The sequence below is a fragment of the Cololabis saira genome, chromosome 3 (assembly GCF_033807715.1).
Source record: "Cololabis saira isolate AMF1-May2022 chromosome 3, fColSai1.1, whole genome shotgun sequence".
Classification (NCBI taxonomy): Eukaryota; Metazoa; Chordata; class Actinopteri; order Beloniformes; family Belonidae; genus Cololabis; species Cololabis saira.
This window is the reverse complement of record NC_084589.1, coordinates 2320939-2345453: the sequence shown is the minus strand read 5'-3', so window position 1 is coordinate 2345453 and position 24515 is coordinate 2320939. Positions and strand designations below refer to the sequence as shown.

The 24515-nt window shown below is 43.0% G+C and overlaps 1 protein-coding gene across 1 annotated transcript in view; it reads left to right on the top strand.

Annotated features, from left to right (window-relative positions):
* tsnare1 (T-SNARE Domain Containing 1) overlaps positions 1–24515 on the top strand; it is a 190405-nt gene that overhangs the window by 67627 nt on the left and 98263 nt on the right. The window contains exon 7 of the mRNA XM_061714611.1: positions 16055–16210. Coding sequence (XP_061570595.1) covers positions 16055–16210 — 156 coding nt within the window. The remainder of the gene's footprint in view (positions 1–16054; positions 16211–24515) is intronic.

Sequence of the window (24515 nt, the reverse complement as noted above, 5' to 3'; positions counted from 1 at the left end):
GTTGTGGCAGCGTTAGCTGAGCAGCGGTGACTCAGCCGAGTTTGTCCCCACGCTCTGATGGATGCTGGCCCATCCAACGCGACACCCAGACTTCACTGTGCAATCGGCCGCACATAGGTGAAGCGTATTAGCCATGCAAAAAAGACATCCAAGTCTCTAACTCTCTAACTCTTCCCTTCCACTTTTGTTTCCATGGCAACCTTGTCCTCAGTCCTATACATTGAAATGACGTGCAGTGACAAATCCATTCAGTTCAATTCAAAAATACTTTATTAATCCCTGAAGGGAAATTAATTCAATTTAATATTGCTTCAGCTTTGAAATATCAGTGCACAGCAACACCACATTGTCTCAAACACTCCAACATTTAATGAGGGATGTCAGTCCACCAATGGCTCCCACTATTTTAATTAATTCCATTGTATCCAACACTCAAGTTCAAGATTTTTGCTTTAGATGGAATGAAAAACACAATAATTTCCCTCTGAGCAAAGCTGCTGCGTCCTGCTTTTACATTACATTGTTTTAGGAGACACTGAACTTTCATTTCTTCAGAGAAGTCGCTGTGTCAGCCATCCACTGACCTGCAACACGGGAAGCCGATGGGTCATTGACCTGGACGTGAATTTTGAAAAAATCAAAATCACATACTCTCACATACTTCAAATACAAACTGATTTTGTCAAAATGTAGTGCAAAGTATGCAAACAAGTGGACCTTCCCCCTATTTTTACTCAATTACCGTATGTTCTATTCAGGCATTTTGAAAAGGTAATTCTGTTTTCCGTTTCTGTGTCTTTTCCCTGGATTTTCAAATCAAATCCTTTTCGAAACTGCATTTTCTAAATCTATTACCTTTTATTTCACCTCTCTTTTTACCTTTTCTGTTGCAATTCAGGGCTTAAGCAAAGAACAAGAAAAACAATGCAAATCAGGTTTGTGCAACAGATCAGCTCCCTGATTGGTCAGAGAGCAGATTTGTGCGAGAAAGAATAGCAACATTATAAGGGGGTTAGATGTTTGCTGTTGCTACTTGTTTCTTTGGTTGTCCTGGCTGTTGAGCATGTAGAGGGATGGAATCATGACTGTTCCGCTGTAGAAGGGCTCCAGAGTAAGATACGCCAGTTTCAGTCCTCCACCACACAAGGAAGGGGGGAAAAGTCACAGAAAGAGGCAGATAAATGCGGATATGCGATGCCCTTCAGATTTTACCTAGGGATTAGGGTGATTTTGAACAGACGTGAGATGGAACTGGACATTCATCACTTCAAAAACCTTGACCTCGCTGAATTTGGCGATAATTGCGAGGTCCCGACAAGGATGTAAAACACACAAAACATGTCATTTGGATTCATCAGAAGCTGCCTTTTTGCAACCACGCCGTACGGTCATACCTGGCAAAGAGCAGACAATCTGTGACTGAGCAACTTCTGTGGAAGAAGCTGACTGCTTTGGGTTTTTTGGTTTGTTTTTTTCACAGACATGACAGAATACACAGTCTGTTGGTCTTACAACGTTCAAGCTGTTCAACTTGTTGGATTTTCACAGCAACATGTTTTCAAGCACTTGCTAAGTCAGAGTTGCCTTTTTCTGGTAGAAAGTTTTAGTCCAACACATCCTTCAACAGGTTGAGTTCGGTTCAGTTCAGAAACAATCCCAGCAGCCTCCTCTCATGTCCCCAGCCAAACAGACCTCCCATCCTCCCTTGAGCTACAGGTTCCTTGTCACACCTCAGCTGTCTTAGCCGTTAACAGGATTCTTTATCAAATTACAAAAAACAGAGATTCAGAAAGTGTCTTCAGATCTCAACTCAGACCGCTAGAGGATAACAATCCTGCCAACAGCTATCAAGATAAGACTTTATTGATCCCACAAGGGGAAATGTGTGAACTACCACAACCCAAGTACGAAAACAGAAGAGTAAGCAAAAAAAGATGCTACATACGGTAGCCGGTAATCTATGTTCAACATACACAGTATGCATTATTGATGGAAGGTTGTGAAGATGTTCAAATAAATCATAGCTAACTATAAATAGGAGATATATATTAGTGCTGTCAAGCGATTAAAAACATTCAGGGATTAATTAATTAAGTTCTGCAAGTAATTAAATTAATTAATTTCTTTTTAATTAATTTAATTATAATAAAAATAATAAAAGCACTCAAGTTGAGGTGTTTTCCTTTAAATTCATTACATTATTGTGGCAGATAAAAACATTGATATTGTTGAGGAATTTATCAAAACCAGTTCTGAAGTCCGCTTGTGAGTAGTGAGTTTTATTCAGTAGCCGGCGGTGAGCAGACCTACACAGACGCGTGTCTTGGTTGGTGTGCTGACCCAGAGAGATTTTACAACAGGGTTTTTATACAAGAAGTTCAATCAACAAAAGGTAGGAATAAACAAGCCAAGTGAGAGACAAAAGGTAATTTACAGTCAGATGTGATCGTTCTGTTTGGAACTACCCCCTGAGGAGTCAGGAAGTCTCTGCAAGGGCTGGAAGTCAAAGCCACTTCCACAGTGCCTGTCTCGGCAGGGATGCAAGACGCCGGAACTTGTGTGACGATGGGTCAAGCGGGGGTATGAGGCTAGGGCAACCTGCAAGGCGTGAACTCGCATGACAATGTGTCTCGACAATATATAACAACAAAAAGTGGCTTTCTAAAGTAATGTATCTTTTTTAACAGACTTGAACAGTTGCATTCACTTGGCAAGAACATTTGCCACCTCTCGGTCGTAGACGTGCTCATGCACGGTGCTCTCCTCGAGTTTAGTTTGGAGAAGAGCGTTGCTGTGGCAACGTCATTGCTGTGGCAACATTGTTGCTGCTCAGGGTAGCTGCGGCTGCGCTCGCGACCGGATGCTCTCCGTTTATGTGGCTAAACTTGAGCTGCTTCGGTGGTGAGCAAAGTCCTTTCCACAAAGACATATCTCTCTACCTTTATCAATGGTGCCGTCGGAGTGTTTTAGAAATGTAAATTCCTAATTCACTGGACTGACAACTTTCACATGCTCCTCCATTTTCACCTCTCTCCTCCACTAGTCACCACCCCCCCATACCTGTCCAGCTACAACGGGGGTCTACCAGCGTAGCTAACCACGCCCACACCCAGGGATGGCTCCGTGTCTTCAAGGTGGGACTGACCGTTGTTTTCCGCCCACAACTCAAGCACAAGAAGTCCACCGCACAAACACAGATTTCATAATAAAGGCAACTCGCAAACAGAAAAAGTAAAGTTAGAGATTAAAAAATAGTTTAAGCAATTAAAAAATGTGCTAAATATGCCTGGAATTAATTACAATTATAGCGCTAATTTGACACCCCTAATAAATATATACACACATATGTCTACACGTAGTGATGGCAGTGGAGGTAAACTGACCAAGTGACCCTAATGACATTAATGGCACTTTTCCACTAGTACGTACTCAGCCCGACTCACCTCGGTACGGCTCGTCACGCATCGTCCCGGCTCCACCCCCTTTGGCCTCATTTGTTTTTCAACAGCCAGGTGAGAAGTGGGCGGGTTGGGGTGAAGCTGCTGTGACGTACTCGATTGCAAAACACCTTTTTTTGTGTCGGCGCTGATGAGAAATCAGCTGGAGCCGCGAGCGGCTGAGAGTAAAACAGAGCTCCTGATCGTTCCTTATCTCCGTCTACATCCCTTTTTAATTCTCTCCTCAGCCACCAGGTTTATGAACATCTGCACCTCAGAGTTGGATCACCAAGCAGACGTTTGCGCTGTATAATAAAATCGCTGCGAGCCGCCAGTCGTTCTCGCGCTGACTCCCGCTTCCTGATTCAAACGTCTGACGGCCCCGCCCCCCGACCAATCAGTGTGATGACGTCAGATCCAGGGCCAACTCAGCCCGCTTAGAACCTCGGCAAAAAAAGGTACAGAAAAAGTATCTGCTTGTCACGGCTCCACCCGCCTCGGCCCGTAGTGGAAAAGCGCAAGACGGGGGCGTGGCGAGTAGAAGCGCATTGAGTAGGTACTAGTGGAAAAGGGCCATAAGATGTGTTATAGAGTTTTAACTGCTTCCGTGATGAATGAGATGCTTAGCGCTCCTTCCTGCAGCGGGGGGTGTTTCAGTCCGACTGAAGGAGCTGCTCAGCGCACCCACGGCCTCGTGCCGTGGGTTATGTGGGTTGTCTGTCCTCCTCTCGCCCACCACCTGTCGGTGCATCCACTCCCCCAGCAGACCACTGCATGGAAAAGGTGGATGCTACAGCGTCATAAAAAGTCAGGACAGAGACAGGCCAACAGGTCGGGGGACAGACGGCTGAAGTGGGTACCAGGATGGAGACAGGCCAACAGGTTGGGGACAGAAGGCTGAGGTGATTACTAGGAATGGGTGATATTTTACCATTCACGATTTACCGTCAAAATAATTCCCCACGGTAAGAATTTGTCATCTCACGGTACAAACCATAAAACTGATTTATGGTTCTGTGTTAAATCCACGCACAACGTACGTGAAGGAAGGAAGGAAGGAAGGAAGGAAGGAAGGAAGGAAGGAAGGAAGGAAGGAAGGAAGGAAGGAAGGAAGGAAGGAAGGAAGGAAGGAAGGAAGGAAGTAAGTAAGTAAGTAAGGAAGGAAGGAAGGAAGGAAGGAAGGAAGGAAATAAGGAAGGAAGGAAGGAAATAAGGAAGGAAGGAAGGAAATAAGGAAGGAAGGAAATAAGGAAGGAAGGAAGGAAATAAGGAAGGAAGGAAATAAGGAAGGCAGGAAGGAAATAAGGAAGGAAGGAAGGAAGGAAGGAAGGAAGGAAGGAAGGAAGGAAGGAAGGAAGGAAGGAAGGAAGGAAATAAGGAAGGAAGGAAGGAAATAAGGAAGGAAATAAGGAAGGAAGGAAGGAAATAAGGAAGGAAGGAAATAAGGAAGGAAGAAAGGAAGGAAGGAAGGAAGGAAGGAAGGAAGGAAGGAAGGAAGGAAGGAAGGAAGGAAGGAAGGAAGGAAGGAAGGAAGGAAGGAAGGAAGGAAGGAAGGAAGGAAGGAAGGAATGAGCCAGAAAGAAAGAGAAAAGAGAAAGAGAAATTCCGGTTGATACGTGTTTATGTAACAAACATGGAGGATCTGAGTCATTCCAGTTTTGCAGTACAGGTGTAACTCATTTAATTGGTTTTTATTAATTCAATGTAATTGGTGTAGTTTAGTATGTAGTATCTTTTAGAGCAGTGTCTTGGCTCCAAAGACTGAATGTGGTGATAGATTTATAGTTACAAAGGTGGAGTTGAGTTGGTATTTTTTTATCATCATTTTTATCGTTATCAGGATAAATGCCAGAAATTATCGTGATACATTTTTTAGTCCATACCGCCCATCTCCTAATGATTACCAGGACGGAGACAGGCCAACAGGTCGGGGACAGGCAGGATCGGCAACAGGTGATCAGTCCGGGGAAAACCGCTTGGAAAGTCAGGCATGACAGGAACGGGCTGGGACTGGAGTGCCTCTTTTAAGCGTTAGATAAGACACATTTTGAATATAGGTCATTTTGATAGCTTATTTTGGTCACTGCCCACCGGCCGTAGCTATGTAGATCCACTGGAAACTGAACCACACCACAAAGATAGGTGTAGCAGACTCAGGGGTCTTCTCCAGCAAATAAAGACACACATTTTCTCTATGTAAAGAGTATGCTGTGCTTTAAAAGATACCGATTCTACTGTGTTGGTCTCAGTTCAAACATAAGTCTGTTTGCTAAAAAGCGTATTTTTCTACTGTTGTTCTTCTACAGAGGCTCGTGACTTAACATTGTATTCAGGGGTAGAGCTGCAGGGGGCTCTAATCCTCAGAGCAAATGTTGTCTCTAGTTTAACTGTCTTCAACAATCCATTTCTTGCCAGGGATTAATAAAGTATTTTTGAATTTGAATTTTCAATATTTGGTCTTAATCTCTTTGATCATTAGTGTTGTGGAAAAATTGAAGTGACTGGTATTTAAGTAAGATTGATAATAACATACTACTACTACTGTCATTTAGCACATGCTTTTATCCAAGGCAACTTACACCTGAGAGAGCCTGGGGAGCCATTAGGGGTAAGGGCCTTGCTCAGGGGCCCAACGTGGTTCATCTTGGTTGCCATTGCAGGGCTTGAACCTGGGTCTTCCGCACCCAAGCCGCCCTAATACTTAAGAAAAAAGACTGAACAAATGTCTAGAACGGGGGTCGGCAACCCGCGGCTCTAGAGCCGCACGCGGCTATTTAGCGCCGCCCTAGTGGCTCCTGGAGCTTTTTCAAAAATGTTTGACCTTTTTTCTTTCTTTTTTTCTTATTTTCTTTCTTTTTTTCTTCTTTTTTTCCTTTTTCTTTTTTTTCTTCTATTTTTTCTTTTTTTCTTTTTTCTTCTTTTTTCCTTTTTCTCTTTTTTCTTCCTTTTTCCTTTACTTTTTAATCTCGACATTTCGACTTTTTCTCGTAAATTTGAATTTTTTCTCAACATTTCGACTTCTCGACATTTCAACTTTTTTATCAACATTTCAACTTTTTTCTCCAGATTGTACTTCAACATTAATCTCAACATTTCGACTTTTTTCTCAACATTTCGAATTTTTCTCAACATTTCGACTTTTTTCTCGAAGTGCATAATGAAAAAACAAATCTTCCCCCAGTTATAACTAATATAGAAACATGCAGCATGTGTTTCTTCATTCTAAGGCTGATACAAGACTTTTCATTTTTTGCGGCTCCAGACATATTTGTTTTTTGTGTTTTTGGTCCAATATGACTCTAAAACATGTTGGGTTGCCGACCCCTGGTCAAGAACAAATATTATAATGTCGCAAAAAGCCGAACACATGTGTGAGTGTTGAAGAAGGACGACCCTGAGAGATGCTAGTACAGCAGATTTACCAGAACAGACAAGGTGCTTGTATCAAAATAAGATTGTAGCTCTGATATGAATCCAGCTGAACCCAAACGTTTAGTCTTTTAATTGAAAGTTAAATATCGACTGTAATGATTGGCATAATGAGGTTGTACGGTCCTTTACTGCCAATCGGGCCGAGTGTTTGAACGTTTGAAGGGAAGGGAAACCGTTTCTGGATACTAATACATCGCCTGCATTTTTCAGGTTTTCTTGGGCGTGTTTTATTTTTGGGGGATTTTTTTCTTCATTATCAGAGCGGGGTCATGCTATACACTCACTGCAGCGCAGTGGGATTTTTGCGACTTTAGCTTTCTAGCAATATTTCTAGCAACATTGCCCTTTGGGTCGTTTTGGACGATTGCAATATAGTCCTGCCACTACTTGGCATGAACATAATGAACGGAAATAATGCACTTCCATCACAGTCAGTTAATGGAATTCACTTTTATAGATTTAAAAAAGCAATTAAGACATTGGAAATAGTTAAACCATTTCACACATTTAGTTTTCTTTATTTTCCAAACTTATATTGTGTTTCTTTTGTTTCAGTGCTGGATGTTTAAGTCCTAGCAAATTAATGAAAACATGGTAGCTTGTGGGTTAAATGAAAGAACCACTCATTTTCAGGCAGTGACTGATTTACCATTCACAGATATTTAAGCTGTTATTTTCTAACAATTTGGTTTCAACAAGAATTCACAATTGAATTAAAAGGAGAGTTTTGATTAAAACCAACTGTGACTTTGTTAGCCGAGAATGAAAGTGAATTAGAGGTCTATAAAAGGAGAGCGGTGGATCAGGATGGCTGAAAGAAAAGAACAATATACTTTGTTTAAAGGCATCACTTGGGTAAAGTTACATGTAAAAGGATAAGTAATACAGGCGGAGTCCTGTCATGTGCAGAAACACTCTGATTACTCTGCAGTTGTGGTTGTATCAGGGATGGATAGGAGACTGGTGGAGCGTTTTGTGGCATGGTGTAACAATCATCTAATCTTGAATGTGAACAAGACTAAGGGGGTGATTGTGGATTTTAGGAGAAGCAGGATTAAGTTGAACAGTTTTTCCATCATGGGAGAAGGAGTGGAGGTGTTGGAGGAGTGGAAATACCTCAGTGTTCACTAAACTGGAGCTGAAACACTGATGCTGGTTATAAGAAAGGACAGAACAGACTTGTGCTGTCTTAGGGTCAAGGAAGGAGGAAGGGAAGAAGGGAGGAAAGAAGGAAGGAAGGAAGGAAGGAAGGAAGGAATGAAAGAAGGGAGGAAAGAAGGAAGGGAGGGGAGAAGGAAGGAAGGAAGGAAGGAAGGAAGGAAGGAAGGAAGGAAGGAAGGAAGGAAGGAAAGAATGTACGAGGGGAGAAAAGAAAGAAGGAAAGGAGTAAAGAAGGAAGGAAGGAAGGAATAAGGAAGGAAGGAAATAAGGAAGGAAGGGAGAAAAGAAGGAAGGGAGAAAGGAAGGAAGGAAGGAAGGAAGGAAGGAAGGAAGGAAGGAAGGAAGGAAGGAAGGAAGGAAGAAAGGAAGGAAGGAAGGAAGGAAGGAAGGAAGGAAGGAAGGAAGGAAGGAAGTAAGGGAGGAAAGAAGGGAAAAAACAAGGAAAGAATGTACGAGGGTAGAAAATAAAGAAGGAAAGGAGTAAAGAAGGAAGGAAGGAAGGAAGGAAGGAAGGAAGGAAGGGGGGAGGAAAGAAGGGAGGAAAGGAGTAAAGAAGGAAGGAAGGAAGGAATAAGGAAGGAAGGAAATAAGGAAGGAAGGGAGAAAAGAAGGAAGGGAGAAAGGAAGGAAGGAAGGAAGGAAGGAAGGAAGGAAGGAAGGAAGGAAGGAAGAAAGGAAGGAAGGAAGGAAGGAAGGAAGGAAGGAAGGAAGGAAGGAAGGAAGGAAGGAAGGAAGTAAGGGAGGAAAGAAGGGAAAAAACAAGGAAAGAATGTACGAGGGTAGAAAATAAAGAAGGAAAGGAGTAAAGAAGGAAGGAAGGAAGGAAGGAAGGAAGGAAGGAAGGAAGGAAGGAAGGAAGGAAGGAAGGGGGGAGGAAAGAAGGGAGGAAGGAAAGAAGGGAGGAAAGAAGAAAGGAAGGGAAAAATAAGGAAGGACGGAAATAAGGAAGGAAAGGAGGAAGGAAGGAAAGAAGGAAGGAAGGAATGGAGAAAAGAGGAAGGGAGAAGGAAGGAGAGAGCAGGAGTAAAGAAGGAACAGGAGAATTAGGTCATTTTGACCCAAAGACAGTACAAGGGTTAGTTTAGCTCCTTCAGTGTTTGCAGCAACATGTTGAATATCTTCTCTACGTCTGTGGTGGAGCATTCATTCACCTCTGCAGCATCACAACCAGAGACTGAACAAACTGTTAAAGAAGGCTGGTTCTGTTCTGGGGACTGTTGTGGTCTTCAAACCGCTACAAGCAGTACTGGAGTTGTAAAAAAGAATCAGGGGGGATGGTGGATTTGATCATATGGGGACAGATAATTTGTGCTGATTACAAATAATATAATATATTACAAATAATAGCAGTGACCAAAACACCTGCAGAAATACTGCAGGGATGACATAGCAGCAGTTAAATGCAGCCTTCTGTAAGCTTTAAATATCCACTGGGCTTACATCAAATACATCAAAACACAACAATAAAAAACACTTTTCTGAACTTATCAATATGACTCTGTCCTTCACAGGATAAGTAAAATGGATCACTGCAAAAACTCTAAATCTTAACAAGAATATTTGTCTTATTAGGGCCCGAGCACTTGCAGTGCGAAGGCCCTATTGTATCTGTAGGAATTCTTCTTCTTCTTAATGTTCTGACAAAAGGAAGGCCTTTTTGCCCCCCTAAACGTGCCCAAAAAGTCACCAAATTTTGCACGCAAACCAGGCCTGGCGAAAAATTTGATATTTTATGGTTTGCATTAATGGGCGTGGCAAAATGGCTCAACAGCGCCCCCCGGAAAACTTTGTGCCTCAAGCCCCACAATACGGTTTGACCTACATGCACGAAAATCAGTACACACCTGTATCATGGCACAACTTAAAGAAAAGTCTCTTGGCGTCATGCCCGAAACCGAACAGGATGTCGGCCATTTTGAATTAATTGTGTCATTTTGGCGAAATTCATGCCATTCCTTCGGCAGTTAATACGGCCCGAACCGTAACGTGCCCCCAAGTGTGTTATACATCAAAATATGCCTCTCCATCCTCCGACACCACGCATTACTTTTCTCTTTCAAAAGCGTTACCGTGACGACGCTAATCGCCAAAAAGCGCGTCCACCCTTCATCTGATTGGTTCAGACAGAAAAAACTTTGTGCCTCAAGCCCCACAATGCGGTGTGACGTACATGAACGAAAATCGGTACACTTCTTTATCATGTCGCAACTTAAAGAAAAGTCTCTTGGCGCCATGGCCAAAACCAAACAGGAAGTCGGCCATTTTGAACATTCTGAATTAATCACGTAATTTTGGAGCAATACATGCCATTCCTTCGAGAATTAATACGGCCCGAACCGTAACGTGCACCCAGGTGAGTTATACATCAAAATGTGCGTCTCCATCCTGCGACCACACGCATTACTTTTCTCTTTCAAAAGTGTTACCGTGGCGACGCTAGACGCCAACAAGCGCACCCCCCCTTCATCTGATTGGTCCATACTTGATAGTTCCCCAAAAGGCACCAAATTTGGCACGCAAGCCAGGCCTGGCGATAAATTTGATATTTCATGGTTTGCATTAATGGGTGTGGCAAAATGGCTCAACAGCGCCCCCCGGAAAACTTTGTGCCTCAAGCCCCACAATACGGTTTGATGTACATGCACGAAAATCGGTACACACCTGTATCATGGCACAACTTAAAGAAAAGTCTCTTGGAGCCATGGCCGAAACCGAACAGGAAGTCGGCCATTTTGAAATCTGATTGGTCCATATTTAATAGTTTTCCAAAAGTCACCAAATTTTGCATGCAAGACAGACTTGGCGATAAATGTGATATTTCATGGTTTGCATTAATGGGCGTGGCCTAACGGCTCAACAGCGCCCCCTAGAATACTTTTCTCTGCCATAACTTTTGAATGGTTTGACATAGGAAGTTGTGGGTTGTGTCATGGGACTCTGTAATGAGTCCTTAAGCTTCGTTGGCCTTAATTAGCCCCGCCCCTTCTTCTGATTGGTTGTCCCGATTTTCTGCTGTAACTTTGGAATGGTTTTACATAGAGAGTCGTGGGTGGTGTCATCAGATTCTTTATGGAGTCCTTGACCTTCATTGGCCTAAATTAGCCCCGCCCCTTCTTCTGATTGGTTGTCCCTTTTTTCTGCTATAACTTTTTAATGTTTTGACATAGGAAGTCGTGGGTGGTGTCATGGGACTCTGTAATGAGTCCTTAAGCTTCGTTGGCCTTAATTAGCCCCGCCCCTTCTTCTGATTGGTTGTCCCGATTTTCTGCTATAACTTTGGAATGGTTTGACATAGAGAGTCGTGGATGGTGTCATCAGATTCTGTATGGAGTCCTTGACCTTCATTGGCCTGCATTAGCCCCGCCCCTTCTTCTGATTTGTTGTCCCTTTTTCTGCTATAACTTTTCAATGGTTTGACACAGGAAGTCGTGGGTGGTGTCATTTCTGATATGCTTGTGGGGGGCAGTGGCCGTGAGTGCGAGGGCCCGTTCATCGCTGCTTGCAGCTTTAATTTCTAGTTAAAATGTCTCATTTTAGTGAAAAAATCTCATTATACTTAAAACAAGACTCATCACTGGAAAAAACAACAATTTTCACCTGTTTCAAGTAGATTTTCACTTGAAATAAGTAGAAAAATCTGCCAGTGGAACAAGATGTTTTTGCTTGTAATAAGAAGATAAATCTTGTCCCAGTGGCAGATTTTCCTACTTATTTCAAGTGAAAATTTACCTGAAACAGGTGAAAATTGTTGTTATTTTTCTGGTGATGACTCTAAATGTTGAAATAGCAGTAAAACCACATTCATTGATGAAATGACATAAGGGATGGAAAGGAGGGATGGCAGTTTTACAGGGGGATGATTTGGACCGTTTTTATTTCAGGGGGGGGACACCGTCCCCCCTCATCCCCCCTCATGCCCCCTCATCCCCCCTCAACTCCAATACTGGCTACAAGAGATCCCTTCCATTTTTTGCTTCCATGAAAATCTTGGGCTTGTGGCTGTTTAAGAGCAGTAATGAGTAAAAGAAAAATACATTATTTCAAGCAGTTGATATCAAAAGTTGACTGAAACTATACTTGTTTGTATGATAGACCACAAACATTGAATGAAGCAGAGGTGGATACGTACTAACTACTGATTACTTTACTATAATTTCATTGGACAATGTATAATGACAATAACAGGCATTGGATTCAATTCAATTCAACTTTGCTAAGCTTCATTACATGACAAAGACAGACGAGTTATATCCTGGCACGTTACAAAAACGTCCACCCCCGTCAGAGATGTGATGGGCGTGAAATTAAACAAGTGAGACCAAAATGGTTTTTGGACAAGACTTTATATACGTTCATTTCTTTCTTTTTTTTTCTTTAACTATGTTCATTTCTGCTGTTGGACATTTTAACATGGAGGTCAGTGGAAATGAACTCACTTATGGAGCCTCTAGTGGTCAGGTGAGGAACTGCAACCAACGTTAGACGGTGAGCACTTGGTCTGCACTTGTGAAAGTTCATCACCTTTAGCCAAAGTTCTCTTCTCACTTCGGAGTCTGCATCTCATCACGTTTGGTCCACATTCCCAGGTATTTATTTGATCCACCCACTTTATTGAGGATGCATCCAAAGGAGAGTTGAGTAGACCTGAGACAAGCAAAGTATCACAAAATGCATTTTTCACGAACAAGCAAAAGTGAAAGTGGAGTGAGGAGTAGAAAAATAAAGTTATAACTTTGTTGTGGTGTAATAGAATGTAGTATTTACATATTTTGACCTGAATAAGGAGTGCTCTAACTTCATATTTGTAGTGAAGTCAGAACGATAATGCCAATTTTAAAATTTCCTTTTTTTATATTTGAAAACGGCCATTCTTTTCTTCTTTTGGAAATTAGAAATTTTCTCTTTTCATTGCTTTAATTAGCTTTTGTGGATCGATACAAATTCTGAGGTTTCCATTCTTTATGACTACAATGACCAGTGAGCTGACGCAATCTTTTGGCCCTTCAATCTTCTCAATAACCTTGAGGCCCCTCAATCCTGTCCAGCTGGGCCTTCAGTGGCTTTTGTAGAGCAAATTACACATTTTTGCATGGCTTGATGATAGGTGGAATATTTTTATCCACTCTGATTGTCTCTTCTCCTAGAAGACATCCTAGAAGACCCTGGAACTGGTCACTTTACTCTTGCATCAATTCTTCATAGATGTTGTGAGTAGGGATGGGAATTGATAAGATTTCTCTGATTTCGATTCCATTTTCCTTTCTGCTTAACGATTCGATTCTTTATCGATTCTCTTATCGATTCTCATTTGGAAAAAAGGAGAACAAACAATTTTAGTATCAACTTTGTGATGGTGTTAAGACGCCATCAGCCTTGGGCTCCTCCATGGTGCCACAAAATTATTTGTAATATAAAATATGTATTTAATATGAAATAATAATAATAAAATAAATATTCTTCTGTAGAAATTAACTACATACAACAAATTATTTTGTGGCAATTACACAAGAATGTCCAGTAACATGTTCAACACCACAAACTTAGTCACTGCTTGGTGACATTCATCTATTCTGGCCTGATACTCTTCCCTGCCTTGATGAAAGGAGAAGCTAGCAGTGACTGCTCTTTAACTTCTCCATAGATGAGCTGACGAGCTGCAGCTGTGTCAGGAGCTCCGCTGTCCGACGGACCGCGCCTGGCATGTCTATGTGTCCGAGAGGGCAGCTCTTCTAAAGCATGATTTATGGTTCCGCGTTAAATCGACGAGAGCCTACGGCGTAGGGTACGCTGTACGGTGTGCGTCGCCGCGTACCCTACGCCGTAAGCTCTGCGTTGGTGTAACGTGGAACCATAAATCAGCCTTACCACACGCCGGCTGACTCCGCGCTCCCAGCGCATCAGCCGGCCGAGTCCTGACAGTTTCCCCCCTTTGTTGAAATGTCCACATTGCAAGTATTGTCGCCCTGTTGTCATCCTTTTTGGTAAAATGTAACCAAACTTTCGAGCGTTTGTACCGCTTTGTCCCCGTGTTTTCCTGCTGGGCGCGAATGCGCACGTTGCTCAACATGCTTGGTGACGTCATTCGCGCCCACTGGAATCGATAAGGGAATCGTTTGCGAAAAAGGCAAACGATTCCAAGGAATTGAAACACTGGGAACCGGTTCTCAACAAGAACCGGTTCTCGATTCCCATCCCTAGTTGTGAGTCCTTCCAGAGCTAGCTCTTCATCATTTAGCCTCTGACAAACAGATAACGCCAGGGCAGATTACAATGAAGGCAGTTGTATACTCTCTTGTGTGTAGCACTTTCACCAGGGATTTTCTTTTACCGGGCATGTTTGTGCCCAAGTAGCCTTTTACTTCTACTACTGCTGCAACCAGTTTAGGTCTACGCTTAATGTTACTGAACACATGTTTGAGCTCCCGGGTCCAATTTCACCACAGTGTATGTTATTTACTGGCAATGTCAGCATCAAGTCTTTCTTTTCTGTTTTCTGCCACTATGTCCAAAAGAACTTCTTTCACTAAAACATTGCAGTCCTTGAGAAACACTGAAAGGATTTTGCTGTGTTGTGTTTGATTCTAGGAATCCTGAGGATAGTGGTTCTGTCTATCCCTTTGTGGGATATTTTACTGACTGTGGGCCCATTTTTCTGGAGGATGCTGTGTGCCAGATCAACCACACGTATTTTCCTGCTTCTCCCTGTTCATTGGTTTCCTGTCTGTTTTTGCGCCAGGGGCACTGCTCTCTTTTCTTTTTACTCTGTGTGTCTCTACGTGCTTCATCTACATTGGAGGTTTCAGACAACTCTTTTGCCTGTGTTTTCACTGTGTCCTCTCTAGTAGAATAGTAATAGTAAGTCTGTCCTTTATCAGTTAACCATTCAATCTCTAAATTCACATGTTACTCCTGTCCCTGGGCTCTGTCATGTGCTGATCAGTCGTCTCGCCCATCTTCTGTACACATGTGAAAAATCAGTCTTTCAAATGCAACATTTCTTATTGGAATCCAGTAATCATCACACTTTTCCATTATTTTGTCAAACTGACCATTCAACACTTAACCCTTGTGTTGTCTTTGGGTCAAAATGACCCAATTCTTCCATCCTTCTTTCCTCCTGCCATGCTCTCTCCTTCCTTCTTCCTTTCCTATTTCCCTCCTTTTTTACCCTCATTTTTCTTTCCTTCTATTCCTATTCTTTTCTCCCTTCCTTACTCCCTTTCCTACTTCCTTCCTTCTTTCCTTCTTTTCTCCTTCCATTCCTCCCTTCTTTCCTCCCTTCCTTACTCCCTTTCCTACTCCCTTCCTTCTTTTCTCCTTTCTCCCTTCCTTCCATCTTTTCTCCCTTCCTTACTCCCTTTCCTATGTGCTTCCTTATTTCCTTCTTTTCTCCTTTCTTCCTTCCTTCCATTCCTCCCTTCTTTCCTCCCTTCCATCTTTTCTCCCTTCCTTATTCCCTTTCCTACTTCCTTCCTTCTTTCCTTCTTCTCTCCTTTCACCCTTCCTTCCATCTTTTCTCCCTTCTTTCCTCCCTTCCATCTTTTCTCCCTTCCTTACTCCCTTTCCTACATCATTCATTCTTTCCTCCTTTCTTCCTTACTTCCTTCTTTCCTTCCTCCCATCTTTCCTCCCTTCCTTACTCCCTTTCCTACATCATTCATTCTTTCCTCCTTTCTTCCTTACTTCCTTCTTTCCTTCCTCCCATCTTTCCTCCCTTCCTTACTCCCTTTCCTACTTCCTTCCTTCTTTCCTCCTTTCTTCCTTCCTTCCATCTTTCCTCCCTCCCATCTTTCCTCCCTTCACCCTCCCTTGACCCAAAGACAGCACAATGGTTAAGAGTAACCTCTCAAAGCACCAGTACTGTGTGGACGGATGCAGGTCATGTGAAAGGTTTCAGCGTTGGGATGTTTGGCAGCCAGCAGACACAGTGAAAGCTGCTTCCCATCCAAAACAGGATTTAACTTTGAGCCATGGGGGAAGTCATCAAATCTAATGTGTTTGTGTTGTTTTATGATTTCCTACAGAGTCCTCAAATTCCAGGCAACGAGTTGAGAGAGGAGGGTTCCCTGTTTGGAGAGGCAGACGGCTCAGGAGAAGGAGCTCAGGTCTTCCTGTCTGAGATCAGTGAGGAAGATGTGGAGGTGCTTCGTCAGAGAGAGGAGGCCCTGCTTCAGATCGAGGTAAGAACTTATCACATCACAATGAATAAAACACAGACCTCACAAGAGTGTCGGTGGCAGTCGACCAACGTGTCTTGTGAAGCGTCCTGGGTGTCAACATTTCTCCAGAGACAGCGTCTGTGGCATCTCAGTCAGTCCCCTCGGTATCTGTGCAGTTCATGGTTTACTGCTATAAGTAGGCTACAGGTGCTACTTCTATTAGTACATGTGTTATTACTATTAGTACATGTGCTACTACTATTAATTAATTATATATATATATATATATATATATATATATATATATATATATATATATATATATATATATATATATATATATATATATATAATTATCATTTGAGAGGGGAGAACAATTTAAAACATCCGCACAACACTCAAAACATTTACCATTTCCATATGTGGAGTGAAGTTGTGGAACAGTTTGGGTCCGGAGCTCAAGCAACGTCCAAGCATGAGCCGGTTCAAACAGCCGTACAAAAAGATGGTTTTCACAGGAAACAGGGAAGATGAAGGGCTTTGACGATCACAGGTGTTTCCACACATCATTTACTCACTTCTTTACTCACATTATTTATTTTCTTTGTTGTAAATGTATACATATGTAATGCAAATATGTAATATGATACTGAAATCAACTGATGATAGTCATTTCTGAGAAGGGAGAAGGGGTAGGATTAAAAAAGCATATGCTTCTTTCTACTCCTTTTCGGACATGGTAACATTGTTTTGTTTTATTTATTCATTTTTTGTTGTTTTGACTATATTGACTTATGTGTTATTTTTATATTTTCCCATGTTCGGAATAAAGCTTTCATTCATTCATTCATTCATTCATTCATTCATTCATTCATTCATTCATTCATTCATTCATTCATTCATTCATTCATTCATTCAATACAATTTTCCAGCACACAAACCATAGACACTAATGCTCCTCATGTATGAAGGTTTTTGAACTACTGTATTTTCCGCACTATAAGGCGCACCTAAAAGCCTTTAATTTTCTCAAAAACCTGCAGTGTGCCTTATATATGATCATTACGGTAATTTCTGTTACTGTAGTCAGGGGGATTGTGGGTACTGTAGTCAGGGGGATTGTGGGTAATGTAGTTGGTGTCACCAAAGTAATGGCGCTAAAAACGTCAGGAATCGTCACAGACGTTCAAGACAACAGCAGCGACGCTGACTCTCATAATGGCGACTTTGACGAGACGGAGCAAAGCTTTTTTTTATTTTGTTAATAAAGTTTGACAAACGGTACTTTTCTTCTTGTTTTTTTTTTTCGCATTTGCTGTAGGATTTTGTAGCATTTCCTGTAGCGCAGCTCCGTCAGGTAAAAAATTTAACTCAACCCCAGCCACTATAGTACGGTATTTTACCATATATTTAGAGCGCCTTATAATGCGGTGCGCCTTATATTGTGGAAAATACGGTAAATGCTGATATCAAGCCAGGCGGTACCTGCCTAACCTTCTTGTCTGGAAGGCCATGGTTTCTAAAATAATTTCAGATTCAAATCAATGTGACCACAGAACAGTTTTTTCCACCTTGCCTGAGTCCATTTAAAATGAGCTCTGAACCAGAGAAGACAGGTATTTCTAGATCATGTTCACGTACGTCCGCTTCTTTTCATGAGGGTTTAATCAGCAAGTTTGGACGACACAACCAGCTGTGTTCACAGACAATGATCTCTGGAAGTGTCCCTGAGTCCGTGCAGTGATTTTAAATAAAGAATCATGTCTGTTTTTAATACAGAGCTGTCTGAAGAGGTCAAAGTCCACTGGTATCCATGGCGGATTTTCAGGACAGTATTTTTGTAAATACTCCCATGAGTTGGTCTGCACAGTCCTTGGCCAGTGATGCCATCATGTTCTGCTGCTTTCCTGAAGTTTGATTTAGCACGTGCCTCATGTCATGTTCCTCCACCCTGAAGAAGTGGGGTTTTTTTAATCCATAATGATGAGGCACTAAAGCATGCTCAAATCATGATGTTTCATCTACTTTACTTTGACAATTCAATGGTGTTTTGATGTCTTAAGCTGTGAACTTTTTGCTTCATACATAGTGCTGACTATTATTCCTGAACAATCAACTTTTGTTTCATCCGTCCCTAAAACCTTTTCTCACAACTGTTGTGGATTTCCAAGGTACTATTTGGCACATTGTAGGCATACGGCATCCTCTATGTTGTTCTAAATGGATATCTTGCCTGTTCAGTGATATCCATATGGTGGACTCATGAACGGAGAGGTTTCCAGCCCTAGCTACATTTGCACTTCACTTTTTTGCTGACAGACTGCTGTTAAACATGCTACTCTGAAAATCTGAAGTGCATCTAACATACTGTAAACCAACATGAACCATATTTAGCAGCATATTGCAGAATGAAGGCCAACAGCAGGCTGACACGTGCTGCCACAGCCTGCTTTTAAAATGACGAGACATTCCATGACAGGCCAGTTCTGGATGACAGCTTACCATGCTGCAGTTGAAGACTAATGACAATATTTTAGGAGCACTTTGAAGCGTAATAAAGATTTATCTGTGTCCCCAGTTGGAGCTGTCTGAACTTCATCAACATTTAAAATCAGCTAATCCTGCTGTAGGAGCCCAGATCGGAAAAGTAGGGAAGAAAGAAAAAGCATCAGTCTCTTTCAGTTACATGCAGTGAAAGAGCTGCAGTACAGATGACAGCCTCAATTTAACATAATTTTGGTTAAGATGGACCAGGCAGATGATATGGCTTTCAAACAAGGTCTACTGGCCAGCTCTTTAGTCGCAATGTTATGGATACATTTCATCTACAGCACTGAGGCAAGTACTGCAAGGTTCATGTTGTTCCTTTGGGGGTGATAGTATCTGACAATGTTCCTCTCTTTTACCACCACACCACGAATTCCCTCCACATCCTTTTATGCCAACAAATCAGTAAAGTTGTGACTCCCAACACACAGCACATTTCGTCACTCTCCTGCTCTCAGAGAACCAGCAGAATGTAGTATCTCTCATCATTATCAGGCTTTCTCTCTCCAGAAAAGTGTCATAATTTTGCAAGTGACCGAGCCAAGTGAGTAGACTCAGACCACAGTTAAGCAAGATGTAAAATGTTTATTTACAGAAGGGGACAATAGCGTAAGAGGGCAAGACTTCAGGAAGTGAAAGATTTTCTGGGACCTCACCAATTAGCATGGTGGTTTCCTTGAGAGAAGATGTTCACAGAGTAGAATAGAAATGAGTAAAAGATACATTCTAGGATGCACTGGGACACATCATCAGTGATGTGCCTGAGATCATCTGGGGTTTTGGGTCTTTCAACAATCATGAACTCAGACCAGGTCACCTTCCTCTCCAGCGCTCCCTCCCATCTTGTCGATGCTCCTTGCTGCTGCATGCCCACCATCTTGCTGGTCCATTCCTCCTTAACCCCTGCACGCACCTCCTTCAGGACTAGCTGGCGTTTGTCCTTACCTTGAACCTTCTCGTAGCGAGGTTGAGGAATGGCTCCCAGTCCTGCACGTGCTGTTGCAACCGTGCCCACCAGAGCCCTATGTCTCAGTCGAGACTCGGCTACCTCCAGGCCTTCCTGAGCCCTCCACTTCCTACTGGTTCGCACCACAATGCCCGCTGATGCCACTTTCGAGTCTTTGGAGTCCCGGTAGAGCAAGGCCTCTTTTGTGCGAGAGACCCTGAACTCCTCTTCAAGGCTGCTGAAAGGGAGCTGGAGTTTGTTGGTCTTCCCATACAGAGCTGCACTACATAGGCTCCGTGGAAAGCCCATCCAACGACGGAGGTGGCTGCTGATCTTCCTCTCTAGAGTCTCCACTGTAGACAAGGGCACTTCATACACCAACAGAGGCCAGAGAACCCGGGGTAGGACGCCATGCTGGTAAACCCATGCCTTAAACCTCCCAGGTAGGCCAGAATTGTCAACAGCCGTTAGCCACGTCTCAAGCTCCTTGATGGTTGTTGGGATTACTGCAGTGTCCCTGAGACTACAGTCGAAGACCTTGCCCAGGCTCTTGACCGGTTTCTCGGTGATTGATGGGATTGCTGTGCCATCCACAAAGAAGCGAAACTTGTCCACCCATAGAATAGAATAGAATAGAAGACTTTATTGATCTCCCAGAGGAGAAATTCAATCGTGCAGCAGCCAAACACACACACGCTCAATGGTTTATACAAAAAAAATGTAATAGACATAACCAATAAATAGCTAAATAATTAAAAGAATAGCAATATAAAATGTAGAAAAATTAGCAATTTACAAGAGAAAAAATACTAAACACAAAAAAACGGATAATATTTCACATGTGCAAAAATACGTGAGGTATTTAGTGGGCAAAAGTAATGCACTTTCAAAGAGACAGGTTATTGCACTCGGGTGGCTACAGTTGGTTATTATAGAGTCTGATGGCTGTGGGGATGAAGGACCTGCGGTAGCGTTCCTTCTTGCAGCGCGGGTGGAGCAGTCTTTGGCTGAAGGAGCTGCTGATGCTCCCACAGTGTCATGTAGGGCAGGGGTTCTTAACCTTTCTGACCTTGGGGCCCAATTTTTTCAGTACAGAGTGGCCCCGGGCCCATTAAATATAAACACTGTATAGCAGGGGTATTCAACTAAAACTTTAAGAGGTCCATTTAGAGAAAATTTACTCAAGCGAAGGTCCAGAACATCATAATATATATATATATATATATATATATATATATATATATATATATATATATATATATATATATATATATATATATATATGTATATATATATATATATATATATATATATATATATATATATATATATATATATATATATATATATATATATATATGTGTGTGTGTGTGTATATTCAAGTAGCCTCATACAACTATGAGGCTACTTGAATATATACATGTATCAACATCTGCATCTGACTGTTATATTAAAAAAGTACATATTTGCCAATTAACATGTTTAACTTGAATTAAACATATTTTTTTCTCTTAAAAATAAAGTAGATTTTATTTTATTTTTCAAATGCTATCTTATTTTATTTCTCTACCAGCAGTTTGAATTTCCGCTTTTCTTTGTTAATTGTCTCAACACATTTTTATACTAAATTAATATAAACACATCTTAACAATTTAACAGTTTTGCAGTTTTTCTTTATTCCCCTCTTATAATCTTATGCCCCCACTTTCTGTTGTTCAGTGAGAGAACTGAGCTCTTAACTTCTCCTGCCAGGACTTTAAATCTGGGCTGGATGGTGTCAGGTTCTCATGCACATGTGGAGGTGCTCATTGATGAGCCTGAAACGATATTTAGTCTTAATTATGTTCACTGTGGAGAAAGCTGCTTCACAGCTGTATCTGGACCCAGACATGGGCAGGATTTTTTAAGATGGTCAGTTTATTTTTCTGTGACTTCAGTTCAGACTTGAGTGGATATGTTTGATGAAAAACTTGTGTTTTGTTTCAGTGGCGTTTCACTTTCGCACTTTGAACGCCACGGTCTCTGAACGTATGAGACACTGGTTTTGTCCCAGTGGGAAGACTGAACAGGATGAATTTGTCCATTCCGGGTTGCATATTTAAAAATACAGCGAGGACAAAACTTAGTTTGATTTTACATTTACATTAATAAGTTGTCAGGACTCAGTGTGTCGGGTTCATCCGAGCCTGATCAGCTGCGACGGGCACAGCCCGCACCGCAGCTCTCTGGTCGCGCTGCAGCAGTTACTTTCCGATGCTTTTTCGAAAGCCCGAACAGTCCAGTCCAGCAGACACGACAGCCCACGCATCTACATCTACCATCCTTCAGCAGTAACGACGGAGCCCACCGCCCGAGCGGCAGCCCCAGCCAACCTCCCCGGCCGCGGGGACGCGCCGGGATAAATGAGCACGCCGTGCTCGCTCGCTCTGGGCGCAGACCCAATTAATCGATCCCTGATCCTGGCGGATCTAAACCTACTCTGTGCAAAATGAAGGATTTTCTCTGTAAAGACACACCATTTCTCTTACTATTACACGTACAGCTAGCTGAGGGTCTTCTTCTCCTCATTTTGTTGGGAGTTGCTATGCAGTCCCGCGGCCCTCGCGCCCCACATGTACAAAACTGAATTTTTTTTGGCGGCCCACTAGATGGCGCTCGCGGCCCAAGTGTGGGCCGCGGCCCTATGGTTAAGAATCACTGATGTAGGGGGTGAGAGGGTTGTTCATGATAGAGTTCAGCTTGACCAGCATCCTCCTCTCACCCACCTCCTCAGCAGAGTCCAGATACAACCAAGAACCGAGCCAGCCCTCCTGACCAGTCGGTTCTCTTCCCCTCTCTCTCCGAGCTCCCGCAGCTCCAGCAGACCACTGCATAGAAGATAGCAGACGCTACCACAGAGTCATAAAAAGTCCTCAAGAGCTCCCTGCACATGCCGAAGGACCTCAGTCTCCTCAGCAGGTGGAGTCGACTCTGGCCCTTCTTGTACAGGGCGTTGGTGTTGTGAGACCAGTCCAGTTGTTGAGGTGAACACCCAGGTACTTGTACTCCTCCACCGTCTCAATGTCCAGCCCCTGGATGTTCACCGGTGCAAGAGGCAGAGGGTTTCTGCCGAAGTCGATCACTACCTCCTTCGTCTTGCTGGTGTTGATCCGCAGATGGTTCCGTTCGCACCATGAGACGAAGTCGGCAATGACCCCCCTGTACTCCAGATCGTCCTTCCTGGACACAGCCGTCCCGGATGAGCGCTGGTGTGAAGAAGGAGAGGAGGAGGGGGGGAGGGGACATGTCGTTGCCGAATCTGTTAAAGAACAAATTCAGCTTGTTCGCCCAGACGCAGACCCCTCCCTGCTGCCCCCCGGAGAGGCCCGAGAGGGTTTTAAGGCGTCTCCAGACCTCACTGGCGTTGCTCCTGCTGAGGCGCTCCTCCAGCTTCTTCCTGTAACTGTCCTTGCCTCTCCTGATTCCTCTCATCAACTCCCTCTGAACCCTCCTCAGTTCATCCTTGTCCCCGGATTTGAAGATCCTCTTCTTCTCGTTAAGTAGGGTCTTCAGTTACATATTCTAGCTATATTCTTGGTCTTATTGGTCAGGTGTGTGTTCAAATTGTTCCAGATGTTCTGACATGACAGATGCTGTATCATCACCCAGTCTCTCCTGCACACTAAATTCCCCTTTGACAATCACCTCCAGCTACACTTTGTCTTCTTTGGCTTAGAATATTGTTTAAAAAAACAAAAAAAACAGCAATGAGCTAAATAAAAAGGGGCACAGCAAAGGACAGCCTTCAAGGGTAATCTGAATACATGCATGGCCCAGCAAAGTAGAAGTCCCACAGCAGAGCGTGCCTGTCTTACCAATGCATCCTGAAGACAATCAATCCACACACGACTCTGCAGCAAAGAAACCTCAGTAGGTAAATAAATAGTTCCAGCATATAAACAATACGACTTTAGGACCCCCAGTGGGAGCGTATAGTGTGTTTTATACAGAAAAGTATATATTATTCTGTCCGTGCTGTGGTCTCTCTTTTTTAAGAGATTCTGAAGTTAGTTGTGTGACAGAATATTACATACTGCTGGCTACTCCATCAAAAAAAATGAGAATATCATCCTTCTGTGAAATCCAAACACTCCTCAAACTCACCTATCTACTAATTCAGTTTTCAGGTTAACCACTAATTAGTGACACCCTTCACTCTGTAAATTCTATCTTACACTCATTACAATCAAATTAAAAACATGGAACAGCTGGTGTTGGGCCACAGTCCTATGTGAACAAGGGAAGCCTTAATTTCAACTTTAAGGCCTCACTCTGAGACCAGCCTCGATTTTGTTACAGCTGACTGCATGGTTTTGGAACAAAGGAATTAAGGAATGACTCCAAAGCCCAGCGGGCTTTGTAGTTCATCGTTGGAGAGGTGTCAGAAGCGGGTGGGATTGAGGTCACACGCATACAGTAAGGACAGTGAATTGGTCCGCAGGCGCTGCTGATGCAAAGCGCGTCCCCGCTGGTGGTTAAATAGCAGAGAAACGTGTACTGTTACATTTCGTAAGGACTACACCTCATCTCCAATCAGCGTGAGCAGCATCAGCCGCGGAGCATCCCCCAGCTGTGTTCATGAAAGCCCGCACGCCCACCCGCGTTTAAACGGATTTACCCGCAAAAGTTCCGACAAGGGGGACAGGGACCGCACCGAGACGACGTGTCCAGGCTAGGATGACCAGGAAGGGGGACCGCCCGGCTGCCAGCGACGCTTCATCATTTGTCTCCGAGAGGCAGAAAGAGAGGGAACGGGAGCCGCTCACACTGGATCACTAGTGGGAGCATAAAATC